A 13,120-nucleotide genomic window follows, 5' to 3' on the forward strand; every position below is an offset into this window, starting at 1 on the left:
CATAGAATCTGGATCCAAACACACACACACACACACACACACTCCATGTGTTGAGTACTGAGTAGTAGACATTATCCCTCTCTGATAGGAGCTCATGTTCTATATGTAATTGTATACATTGTAAAATATATTTTACTGTGTAACACACACATATATATAACACATAATAATTCATTGTGATACATAGTTTGTCATTTTGTAGACTATGAAGAAGGATATGCCAGCTTGTCTCCTTGATGTTCTAAGATCTAAAGATGGATTAATGGAGAGCATGTTCTTTGAGATATTTTTGTTTTATCACAAAATCTAATGTACACCATTTACAAATTTATATTAGTATCTCTAGCACCTAGGACACTGGCTGCCACAATATAGGTGCTCGTTAAATATTTCTTGAATAAATGAGTGCATTAACCCACTTATCAGTCAGTTATGCTGATCAAAAATTTACTGCTGTTTTAATAATATTAAATACAGTTTATTAAACAGAAGTCTTCTATTGTTATAGCTATATGTTAAATTGAAAGTGGGGCATGTATTTGTTAACATCTTCATTCACAAATATAGTATATACATAATATGGTAAGCTTTGGTTATTACATGGCCTGTTTTAGCATATTAATTCTTTGTTCCTATACAAATCTTATATATATTGCATTTTAATTGTATCACTCATTAATTTAAATTAATTAAATTAATTAACACAGGTAGAGAACCTACCTAATAAACCGTGTATGAATCCTCCCCTTTCTACTAAGTGTGTGGGCTCCAGAGGAGTGAATCAGAGCAGAGTCTGGACATTTAAGCGTGGTTATGACACCAGGTTTTCCAGAGTATTTGTCTTTATGTCATCAATATTCTTCTGTTCTTCATCGTTAATCAAAGATATACATGTCTTGACTTCTGCAAAGTTAGACATCTCTGTTGTGATTCCATTTCATTTTATAGTTTAAAAAATAAAGATAGCTCTTGCTGCTTCAGCTGAGTGTTAAATTGAGGAAAACTCTCAAACCATTATTTGTTAAGATAGTTTATTTAAATGGCAACGTATGTTTTGAAATTTAAACCGTATTTAAATACTTGGCTGTACTGCACTGTGTATGTTAAAGTAATATTACACTTGCCAGTAATTTTCCTTCAATGAAATGAATGCTAGGATATAAAGTCAGTTGTCACAGCGACTAACAGGGAGTTAGTATATACAACTAAGTTAATAATGGAGATATTTATAGTGCATATTTATGTTTTTTTTTAGTGGATAGATAAACTGTATGGATTTTCATTGATTTAATACCCACCATAGAATTTTAAAATAAAAAGATTAAACTTTATTGTAAAGGAATAATTCAGAATAATTAGATTTGTGTATTAAGCTTAAAATAATTAGATTTGAAGGACATAGGCTTTTAAGTGATTTTGATACACTGGAATGAGAATAGCTTTTCACAATACTCTGTTCTATTGGAGAAAATTTATAATAATAGTAACTTTTAAGCTTAGATGATCTAATTAAATTTTGCATAAAATCGTGTAGATATAGCCTATATCTTTAATTGTATACATCTACTTATGAGTAAAATTTGTTTCTAATAACGTGAGTATCTGTCATTTAACTAGTGGCTAATAAAAGTGGATTTGTTTCAATGAAGGACCTACAAATAAGAATTTAAAAATACCTTCAGTACTGTAGGCTATAAATGGAATATATTTTTAAAAAGTTTTGTTTTTATACATTGATGATATCTGCAGCTTTTCTAGGAGAGTATTTTGCAGTCTGAGATTTTGCAATAGAATTTCGTTTTGTAATGTGACTGGGGTCAACTTACGGAAAATATGTAAAGCTTTTGAATCAATTGGCAGAATCTATATAGAAACTGGCACATTAAAGAAATTTCATATTTCCTGGGAGTCTTTCTGTACTTTCTCAATTAAACCATTTATGGTGGAAATAAGAGTGCAAATACCTTTAAGGAGAATAAGAGACAAGAGTATGTATTCTTAGTTTTCATCTTACTTGAAAGTATGAAGTACTTGCAGAAAGAAGTTGAATTTTTAGTCACCTTAAAATGGTTAAGTGTACCTTTGCTTTTCAATAATTTTGCTTATTTGATACATAGGTGTATGGCAAAAATACTATATTTTATTAAATTACTAAGGCCATTGATATACCATTTCATCTCCTATGACTTTTTATTTTAAGTTTTATTTTGGGGAATATAAACAATTATTTAAAGGAAGTAGTATAAGGAACCACCATGTACTTATCATGTAGCTTCAACAGTTTTCAACTTATGGACAATCTTCTTCATTTAGACCCTCCCCAAATTATTTTGAAGCATATCCCCGACATTATATAATTTAACCTATTGTCTAAATGGTAAGAACTTCCAAATCATTATTTCTGTATTACCAAATGATCAAAACGTTTATCATCTAAACTGAGGTCTTCTGATTTGCGCAAATACTGTGCTTGATTTAACCCTGGTCAGTAAGTATAAACTTGTACTTTTCCTTCTAACTGAACTCTCAAAGTTTTTGGCATAAAAAAATCCTTCTTTATCAAAGTCCAGTGTCCTTGCTAAATCTTTATTTCTAGACTTGTATTAGTCTCAGTTCTTTGCAAGTGCTCTGTTGCTTTGTTTTCCTGCCTGAAATGACCCTTTCACTAGCACTCTCCCACCACAGTGTCTTAATCCTACGTGTCTTTCTGGCCCCAGTGTAGATGGTAGTTCTTACTTGAAAAATTTCCTGATCCCCTTAACTGAAAACAACCTTAACTTCTAAATCCCCAAAGACAGCAATTTCCAAATCCTGTCCTCAGAACACTAGATATACCTTTCAACGTGCTCTGCAAATCAGGATTTCTGGTCAAACAGATTTAGGAAATGCTGCCTTCACATGGAGGATGGCAATGGTGATTAGCTTTTAAATCTGTTTAAATTTATTTATTATATTTCAATATTTCCCAGATTTATTTGATTACAGACCTCTTTTTGTTACCTAGCATCCTTTGGGAATGCTTTTTTAACATGTAACCTCCGCCTCTGTTAACAATATTTACTTTCTATCTTATTGTATGTGTTTTCTGTCTACTTGTTCTATCCTTGCCACTAAGCTGTAAACTCCTAGAGAGCAAAGTTATTCTTCTTGACTTGAATTAAGGAAGTTAGATCCATCATGCAAGGTATAATAAATCCAGTATGTTCTAGCTAATTTAAAAATATTTCTGATGCTTATTTTTGCTTCTTATAATAATAAAACTTAATTTGCTAAAGATGAAAACATTTATCACCTTGTTTTCTAGTTTCAAAGCATCAGTGTGATTCTTTCCCCAGATGTTTATTTAGCCGTAATGGTTGAGAATGTAATACAACTCTGTCAAAAGTTATCAGATGAAGAGGAAAATTATTCATATAGGATACGTACTCATCTCTAGGGAAAGTGATACAGATTTGAGCTGGAAATTTACAGTGTTTTTTTGGTATTTAAAGGAATAAATATATGTATGCATATAAGAATGAGGTTTCTCTCTTACATATCATATTGGAGTAAATCCAGAACTTTTCTGAAGTATGAGTTTATTTGAAAATTATGCCTTTGTGCTCAGCAGCTCTTGAGTATCTCTCCACTAACTGGATTAGTGTTTCCCCTTTCGGGAATAGGAACTTCTTTTTTAAAAGCTTTAGCAAGCACAAGAGATCAGTGGAGTTTGACAAAAATGAGTGGGAGACTGAGTTGTTATTACTCTTTCTTAATGCTTTTGTTCTTTCTTTTTCGGCGAATATTCTTTTAGGTCTTTGCCATGTAGTCCTAAATGCTTCCCTCTGTAATGCTGAGCCACTGAACAGTTGAGACAAGTATTAGTCTCTCTTGTATTCTGTGAATCGTTCTTGATAGGTAGAAGCGAGCTGGAGGGATCAGGAGGGTTTCTGTTGCTGCAGTCAGGTGCTTTATAGGTGGCGGGCAGCTTATCAGTACGTCCTGGTCAGGTGGCAGGGGGCCCACCAGTAGTCAGTTTTCAGTAATTTCAGATCCATTATGATTATCACTTACTCTGTCAGTGCAGTGTTTGTAGAATGTCCCTTGTGGTTTGGGGAGGTCGTGAAGTTTATTTAGTGTGGATTTTGTTAAATGTGTGTGTTACCTAAAATGTTGAAAATGGGGTAGTATAAAAGTATAGCTGTCACTTCATGGTATAAATAAGTGTGATACACTATGTACGAAAACCCAGTGATATCTTTTGAGGACGGGTGTCCCGTATAGTTGTCTTACGAGAATAGGACTGGAAAGGGGAATGAGAGGGGACTTTTGGGATTCTGTAATGTTCTATTTTTTGTTTTGGGTGATGCTTTTATGTATGCATATGTTTACTTTGTTGATTTGGGTATTTCTTAATGTATATTATATTTAATTGCATAGTTTACATTTTAAAAGAGTTCGAAACATATCATCAACAACAAAAGTTTGTGATTTCTCTCCTCACACTCTGCATGCTGTTTATTGTAGAATTTCACAGCAGGTCTGCTCTAACCCTTCCTCTGTGAATACCCTGGCCAGTAGTACTAATACATCTTATTTCATACTTCCATTAAGAAGTGTCTCCTTCTTAGTTACATTATTTGACTTTACTTGGAAACCAGATTTATTTGAGTGATGTTAGGTTTGTAAGATTGATGATATTTGGCAAACATTTGCACGAAGAAATGTAGCTTCTTTTCTTTGAAATACAGCTTCACCTTAAGTAATTTTTACCAATATTTTGAACAAAATTCAGCAAGACCTACTATTTAAAGTCAAGGAACAAATGAAGCCATTTCCTAACTTGAGGAAGCTCTGCACTGACCCGAGTCCCCACCCCTCAGTTCCTTTAAACAGCCTGAAACTTTTGGCAGGTTGTGTGTTTCTCTGAATTTGGCTCACCCCAGACACATAAACCACTCTTGCCTGCGACAGTGAGCAGGTACGGGATGTGGGACTGGAGGACAGGGGAGCTGGTGGACATGCATTGCCTGTGCCACATATCTTTTTCCATTGATTAGTTTCTAGTTCTTAAAGAACTTGTACCAAAGCCCATGCAGAGGGACAGATTCTTACTGAGGGTATTGTTTTGCTCACACAAGCGTTTAATTTCTAAAAGAGTTTGAAAAGCTCCTGGGTAACGCACTTGTGGGTGCCTTAGCTGTGTGTGCGCACAATGACGAGACTGTAAGAGAAGCAGAGGTAGTTGTGTTCATCAGAGAAAGCATCATGGGAATTGGTGCCAAAGGCTGGAAGGGTCAGGTAAAGAGAGCTGGTAGAGAACTGGAAAGGGAACACAGCCAGTTCGATGAGACAAGAGACACCTTTGTATTTGGCTGGACAGAAAAGGTGGCCTCGAGCAGCTGTCTGATGTGGAAATCCAAAACCCACGTATGATTAAGAAGACAAAAGACAAAGACTGATAGATGTCATTAGCAGTCATTTCCCGTGTGCTTAAATTGAGAGGTAGATATGAAGTCTCCAGAGAGACTAAAGGGTTGTATAGTAAGTAATTCTTTCCATTGGCATCTGTTTTTACTTTGAGGAAGGAAATTTATTCCTTACAATTCCAATGTTATTTCTTAGTGTTAAGTACATGTGTTACATTGCAAATGTAAAGAATGTATTTAAAGAATCCTTAAAATTCAAAATTATTTTTAATTTTGGAAACAGGAGCCTTTCTTTTTCTGTTTAGAAGCAAATTTGTAACGTTGATACGAAGTGATTGTCAAGTTAATGTGGCCAGTTCAAGTTAAAAGTCAGATCTATCCCCGTTCCCATCTGCATACAATAGACTGGACTGCCATGATGTTTTCATAACCCAGGCAGGGGAATGATATAAAGTAGACACTAAATAATATGTGTGCAGTGAACTAAGCCATGACTTTCCTGTTCCCTGCACATAATTCCCATGCATTGAGCCTTGGAATGGCAGTACTCTTAGATTCATGATGTTTCATAGACATAAAAATTAAATAAAAGCAAAAATCAGAAGTTTAAATTCAAAGCTCATAGAACCTTGAGAGTGTCATTAATCAGCTCTGAGATGGTCAAATAAATCTTTGAAGTGGTATTTAATATTTTGTATGCTTATATATATTTTTGGAGAGGGTGTTCATAGTCCTTCTTGAACTTCAGTCATTTTAAGGTCTTTTGTGACCTGTGTCTTTTACTGAATGTAGTTGATATAATTACATTTATTAAAGAGCAGTTTTACGTTCATAGCAAAATTGAGTAGAAGGTGCAGAAGTTTCCCGTATATTCTCATCCCCCCCATATGTATAGTCTCACCCTTTATTGCCACCCCCTACCAGAGTAGTACATTTGTTACACTTGATGAACCTACATTGACACGTATTTATCATCCAGAGTCCATAGTTTATTTTAGGATTCACTTTTGGTGTTGTCCACCAGTGGGTTTGGATGAATGTACAATGAGATACATCCATCACTGTAATAACACAGAGTATTTTCACTACCCTAAAAATCCTCTTTGCTCTGTTCTGGAATCGTGGCCATCTGAGATTGGCTTCTTTCATTTAATAATGTTAGATTTCCTCCATGTTGCTACCCAATGTCAAGATTTACATAAAACTACAGTAATCAAGACAGTGTGGCATTGGTTATTAATATGATTATAGATATCATATTGGTATCTCACGAAGTAGTATCTGATTATAGTTTCGATTTGCATTTCCCTGTGGCTAATGATGTTGAGTATATTTTCATGTGCTTATTTGCCATCTTACATCGTCTTTGCCAAAATTTATATTGAGTTATTTGTCTTTTCATTATTAAGTCGTAATAATTCTGTTTATATTTTAGATACAAATCAGTTATCAGATACATATTTTGCAAAACTCCCCTTCTGAGAATTGTCTTTTCTTTTTCTTGGTGACATCCTTTGAAAAAAGGTTTTAATTTTGATGAAGTCCAGTTTATCCATTTTATCTTTTATCACTTTTACTTTTGGTGTTACAGCTAAGAAAGCATTGCCTAATCTAACCTTATGAAGATTTACCACTGTTTTGTTCCAGGAGGTTAATACTTTTAGCTTTAAGTCTTTGATTCATTTTGAGTTCATTTTTGTATGCAGTGTGAGGTCAGGGTCAGTTTCATTCGTTTGTGTGTGGATATCCAGTTGACCTATCATCATTTGTTGACTATTCTTTCCCCATTGAGTTGTCTTGGTAACCTTGTTGAAAGTAAATTGACCATAAATGCAGACATCTGTTTTTTCAAAAAAAAAAAAGCTGAAGTCTTTTGAGTTGTCCTTTCCAAGAAAAATAAGACAGTGTTACAGAGAGTAGTTAAATCCTTTGTTTTTCAAAATAAGTTCAGGTCACCTCCCCATAAGGACCAACATTCTGGGAGGATGCCATCTAAAACTGTGTCAGTCTCATGAGTCTTCTTAATTACTTTTTCAGTTATAGAAGCATCTTCATGTAGTGTGCTTTTTGTCATGGATTTTACCTTTATTCGTATTTGGAAACCTGAGATTTTTAATATCCAGCTCTCTTTTACTTTGTTCACAAACATTGTAAACATGTTAGAATTAGTCCTAGTATTATAGAGGTTTGGGTTTTTTTTTTCCCCTTCACTTGTTTTCAAAGTTTAGCTGGAGGCAATGGTTAATCTTTAAAGGAGTCATGCTTATAAAGTTGGGATAGTTCTGAGTGGCTGATGGTCTGCTGATTCCAGCTGTAAAATGTTTTTTGGAGAGCAGAAAAACAATTTGCTTTCATTCCAATACACTGTAATTCTTGAGGTCCACTGGCTTTCTAAAAACATTGACTCAAAAAGTGAAATGTGGGGGGAGGGTGATAGCTCAGTGGTGGAGCACATGCTTAGTGTGCATGAGGTTCTGGGTTCAATCCCCAGTACCTCCATTAACCAAAAAAAAAAAAAAAAAAAAAAAAAGAAGAATTGTAAACTACATTTTCCCTTTGTATCCTTTAGTATATGAAGATGAATATACTTTTTTTTGTAATAAATAACATACTTGTTTATTGAGGTAAAATGGTTATCAGAATTGACCGAGAATTAGATTATGCTGACTTTAAAGTTTGGAAGATTAGCTACCTCTAATGTAATGCCACAGTTCACCAGTATTTGTTTTTGTTTTTCATTTGGTTCTTTTTTCCATGACATTTGATTTAAAATGGGAAATTTTTTTAGAAAGCATATTTATGCTCATTTCTCCAGTTCTGAAACTATGTATGGAATATGTGTATACACATATATAAAAGTACATTTTGGTATGAATTAGATGGGAGTGTAATAGTGAAATCTAGTATGTAAATATTGTGTGATATATGTTAGAGTGTGTTTCTTTGTACTACTTGCGTGGGCCTTTTCTCTGTGTATATGTCCATAATATGCATTCAGTGGTTATAGTAACATCAGTTATCCAGAAGTCGATTTTCCCCAAACCCAAAGCATTCCAAACACACCTCTTTAATCTCTGAAATATACAAACAATGCAGTACAGTACACAAATTGTTTTTTTAAACAATGAGCAAAAAATTAGAATGCTTATACCTTTTATTTTGTATGACATGGACTTTCTCTTAGGATCATTGTCTTTTTTGTAAGTTCTTTACCTTTAAAAACGAAAACTTATAAATTGATGACTGTTGAAGGAGCTGGAATAAAAACTAGTGTGTAACGGAAGGAAAAGCGATGGGTGCTTCTTTAGTGCTTGTGAACACAGCAGCATTATCATTTTAGAATGACCACCATTCCTACTCAAGAGGCTTTCTGAATTCAGAGAAGCACGTGATGTACATTTAAGAAAGATTTCTTAATGAAAGATCTGGCTCTTCGGCAGGCACGCTATTTGAAAAAATATTTGCAGAATGTTCTTCTGTAAATGACTTTTTTTTTTTTTTGCCATTGTATCTTATAAATATGCTTTGGTCAATTTAGGTGCACTGTTTAATTCATTCAAACATAATTATTTAGCTATTTTTCAGAAATTATTCTAGGCAGTGGAGATTCAGCAGTAAACAAAAGACAAAATACTTGACCTTACATATCCCTCTTTTCAGGTGACAGGGAAATAGAAAAAAAAGATCACAGAACATATAAATTATTTTTATTTTTGACAGCATATATATAGCTGTTCCTCTTAAGATCAGTGATAGACTGGGATTGTCTGCTGGTAAGGTATTTTTAGGTGTGCAGTTCATGGTATTTAGATCATGCTATTTTTTTTTCCTATTATGCTCATGTGTCTCATGCATGCTATTTGGCTGTTTATTTTGCCATGGGAAGAAAAGGTTATTGTTATAAAATGTTGTCTGTCTCATTATTGTATAAATTTAGATTCCAAATTGAGATGTAAACTATGAAATAGATAACGTCAGTTTGATCCTCTAGTGTATATTCTAGAGAAAAATCTTTGTGAAAATATAACCAGGTACTTGTGGAATGATAAACCAGGAATTCTTTAGATTAGGCTTTTTGTGTTCTTTGATTCTGTAGTCTCATTTGAGTAGTCTTTTACAAACAGTTTTGTGAGACAGTAGAATATTATTTCGTGTAGTTAATAGCTGAGGGCAATATACTCAGAGACCTTATTGGCATTGTCAGGAGGGGAGATGAGAGCCTCAGGGATGACAGATACCACTTCCTTCAGTGAAGTGTGTTATGTCTTGGTTAGTAGAGTTCAGGAAGATGGCACTGGTGTTTCCCTGCATGGATGGTGTCCACTGTCTGGAATATGTGATTTGTTCTATTTGAAAGAGGAGAACCACAAAATAGTTCTTCCTATTAGTCTGATATTGGCTGGGCTGAAAGCAAGAAGAATACAGTTGAATGCCTGTTGTAGATGCATAGAACTATGTAAATTAGTTCCCCAACATCTGCTGATGCACCCGTTGTGAATTACTTCTCATTGGCTCCATACTTGTTCTCCTTCCTGACCCCTCATCCCCAATTATTGTCATTTCATTTTAGGTGTATGTTTTCCTTATCTTTTACCCTTAAATTCCTGAACCGATTGTATACTTTCTCTTTGCTAAACATTTTTGCTAGACTTGTGAAGTTGTAAGCTTATAAACTCTAAAAATTCTTCTTGGCTTCTTTCTCTTGTTCTAGGAATAACTGTATAAAATGCCCGATTTTTGTTAAAAGTGAATGTCAGTTCTTCCTAGATTTATTTCTTATTGGAACAGAGTCAAAGCCAAAAGGAAACTGTAGCAGAGAAAAAAAATGATCCCCATTTAGCTATTAAAATAATGACAAGTGTTATGGGAATTTTTACGTGAAACTTGAAAAAATAAATTTGTTTGATTGTTCTGTTTTTATGGCATCAAAATATGATGCACCAGCAGAAAAATTGATTAAGAAATTTCTTATTATTGCCATTGAAATTTTTCAGGCTGCTACCCTTGTCCCGGGCCCAACATGAATCCTATTGCTCTTGGCAGCCGCTGGCTTGCTTATGCAGAAAACAAGGTAAGGCAAGGGCCCGTGTTGGAATATTTGTAATAGAGTGACCAATAATGAATGTTTAACTTACTCATTGGTTTTCTTCTATTTCAGTTTTGTTTTAATAGGGCACCCAATAGTTGCCCTATCTTTCTTATTACTTAGTGTACATCTAAATCTAAACAAGGGTTCTGTGGTCCTCTTGTCTTAATTAAACCACAGGTGCATACATTCTGTTGATTTTTTTCAGTTAAATAGGTTTCACTTATCCATTAAGGTCATCGTACTAAATGAAGATATATTTATATGCTGAAATTTTTAATTTATGTTTTTAACTCAAAGCAAAAGACAAAATCTTTTTTATGCCATTTAGTGCCCTGCATGCAAATGTAAAATGAAATCTAAAAACTACTCCAGAATTCAAAGAAGATGATACTTTTTGGTTTCATTTTTGTTTGTTTTTATGGTTATTGGCATATTGAGAATAATATGAAATAATATCTATTGAAGAGTTCTTGACTCTCTAGCCTCTGGAATTCACCAAATCAAGACACTACTGAAGAAAGGTACTTATCTAGATGAGTTCATTGATGCTTTCCCCAAAATTATGTCTGCTATGTACAGATATTTTGCATCACACTGATAAATACTGCTGTATTTGTACTCTGTCATGTTTTCTCTTGATATCTCATAAAAATAGTTCTTTTCAAGTTAATTCTTTTCAAGCAAGGCTAGAGATATGCAATCCAGTATGCTGACATAATAGTACCTTCTAAAGTTTACTTCTGTAATAAATTCCCTAGACTGCTGGAGACATCCAAGAGAAAAAGAAATAAATTGCCCCTTGGCTCTTGTAGATGTATTGTCACACGTGGAAGACTATACATTTAGAAGTATAGGTATTATGGCAGTAGTTACATATTGTTTTCAAACAGAAAGAACTTCCTTCTTAGATGCATAGCGTGAATGTGTGCTTTTATAGAGATATGTGTCAATAATATCTAGTGTTACATACAGAGACTAGAAAGCGTAGTGGCATTCACAAGGAGTTTCCTAATCCGATAGTCATACCATCCTTTGGAAGAAATATTTCCAGAGAAACATTTTTGCGTGGCATTTACATAAGGGGTAGTATTTATTAACAGTTTCTGATTGTTGTAGCATTTGGGCTGAGTGTGGAACTGCAAAATTGATTTAAGTTTTTCAGCAACAATCTCTTTCAGTGGAAGTTTTCTTTGACTAAAATTTTAAGCAAGAGGCCATGTATCTTGATTGGAATTGTTTTTCATTACTTCTTTTAAAATAACTGTTAACCTGGAAGACTTACAGAAAGTTTACAAGAATAAATATAGTACAAATAGCATAAAGTATACGCATATACTCTTTACTCAGATTGACCTCTGAATTATTTCAGGTTTGCACATATCACATTATTCCAAAATACTTAGATTATCAGCCAGTTTAATATTAATAAATTACTTTTATCTATTGTACCATGCATATTCCAGTTTAGTCAATTAACTCTACTATGTCATTTATAGAAATTTTTTTCCTGTAGTGCAGTGTCCACTCTACAATCTGGTATTATATTTTTTAGGAATATCCCTTTCATTTTTCATCTTTTACAAGATGGATAATTTTGAAGACCACAACCCTCTGCTTCTACCCACTATCCTATTTTGCTTTAATGGAAGGATTTTTATTTTGAGGTTTGTTTTTGAAGTTCTCTCTTGATTATATTCAGGTTCTGTATTTCTGGCTGGAATCCTATGTGAGCGTTGTTCTGTACTTCGCACGGCATCACATCTGGAGGTGCATGGTATACATCTGTCCTTTATTGATGATGCTAATTTTGTCAAGGTCTTGTCCAGTTTCTGTACTGAGTAATCACTGTTTTCCCCCCTTGTAACTAACAAATAATGTGGAAAGATCATTCTTATATCCTGCTTTTCATCAAGATCTTAGCCTAATTTTAGCATCCATTGTTGATTCTTGCCTGAACCAGTCTTTACTATGAAGATGGCAGATGAATGATTTTCCACTTTCACTCTCCATATTTACCAGAAGGCATTTGGCTTTCTATCTTTTTAACTTTCCCTTCTTTTCTATCTTTCTGTGTCTACATTTTCGGTATAGACTCATGGATTCTTGTTATTTCAGTGGCTTTTAATACTTGTGCACCTGTATATACACATAGACACAAACATTTTGGGAGTGAAGAGTTCATATTTTGTCCCCTATTTCCTATATATATGTCCTTTGTTTTAATAGGAGACCATAACATCAGCCAGTAATATTTTCCTCATTTCTTCAATCCTGTAATATAAAAATTACAGAATTCCTTGCTCATACCACTACAAAAATCAAACCAACTAAAATGATAAAAAGACTTCAGGATTTTCTTTTCCTTTGACTTTCATTACTGCCTAAAACCACAGGTATGCAATCAGATAGCGTGTTTATAGGTTATTTTGGTTAGTTTGGCGTTTATCCCTCCTTTTCTACCTTCCTTCATTATTGTTACAGTTTTCATTTACTACGTAATTGGGGACATTTGTTTTTATTTTTGTTTTATTTATATGCTGATATACTTTATCATGTGTTTTATATCTGTTTGCTTATTTGTTTGTTTTTTTGTTTATTTATTTATATTTCCCTTTCTTTCCCA

General features: G+C 33.8%; 1 protein-coding gene across 22 annotated transcripts in view; it reads left to right on the forward strand.

Annotated features, from left to right (window-relative positions):
- Positions 1–13,120, forward strand: part of BCAS3 (BCAS3 microtubule associated cell migration factor) — a 482,829-nt gene that overhangs the window by 102,482 nt on the left and 367,227 nt on the right. For all 22 annotated transcript variants that reach the window (XM_074342661.1, XM_074342657.1, XM_074342669.1 and 19 more), the window contains exon 10: positions 10,403–10,479. In XM_074342661.1, coding sequence (XP_074198762.1) covers positions 10,403–10,479 — 77 coding nt within the window. The remainder of the gene's footprint in view (positions 1–10,402; positions 10,480–13,120) is intronic.

This window comes from Camelus bactrianus, chromosome 16, assembly GCF_048773025.1.
Source record: "Camelus bactrianus isolate YW-2024 breed Bactrian camel chromosome 16, ASM4877302v1, whole genome shotgun sequence".
NCBI classification, from domain to species: domain Eukaryota; kingdom Metazoa; phylum Chordata; class Mammalia; order Artiodactyla; family Camelidae; genus Camelus; species Camelus bactrianus.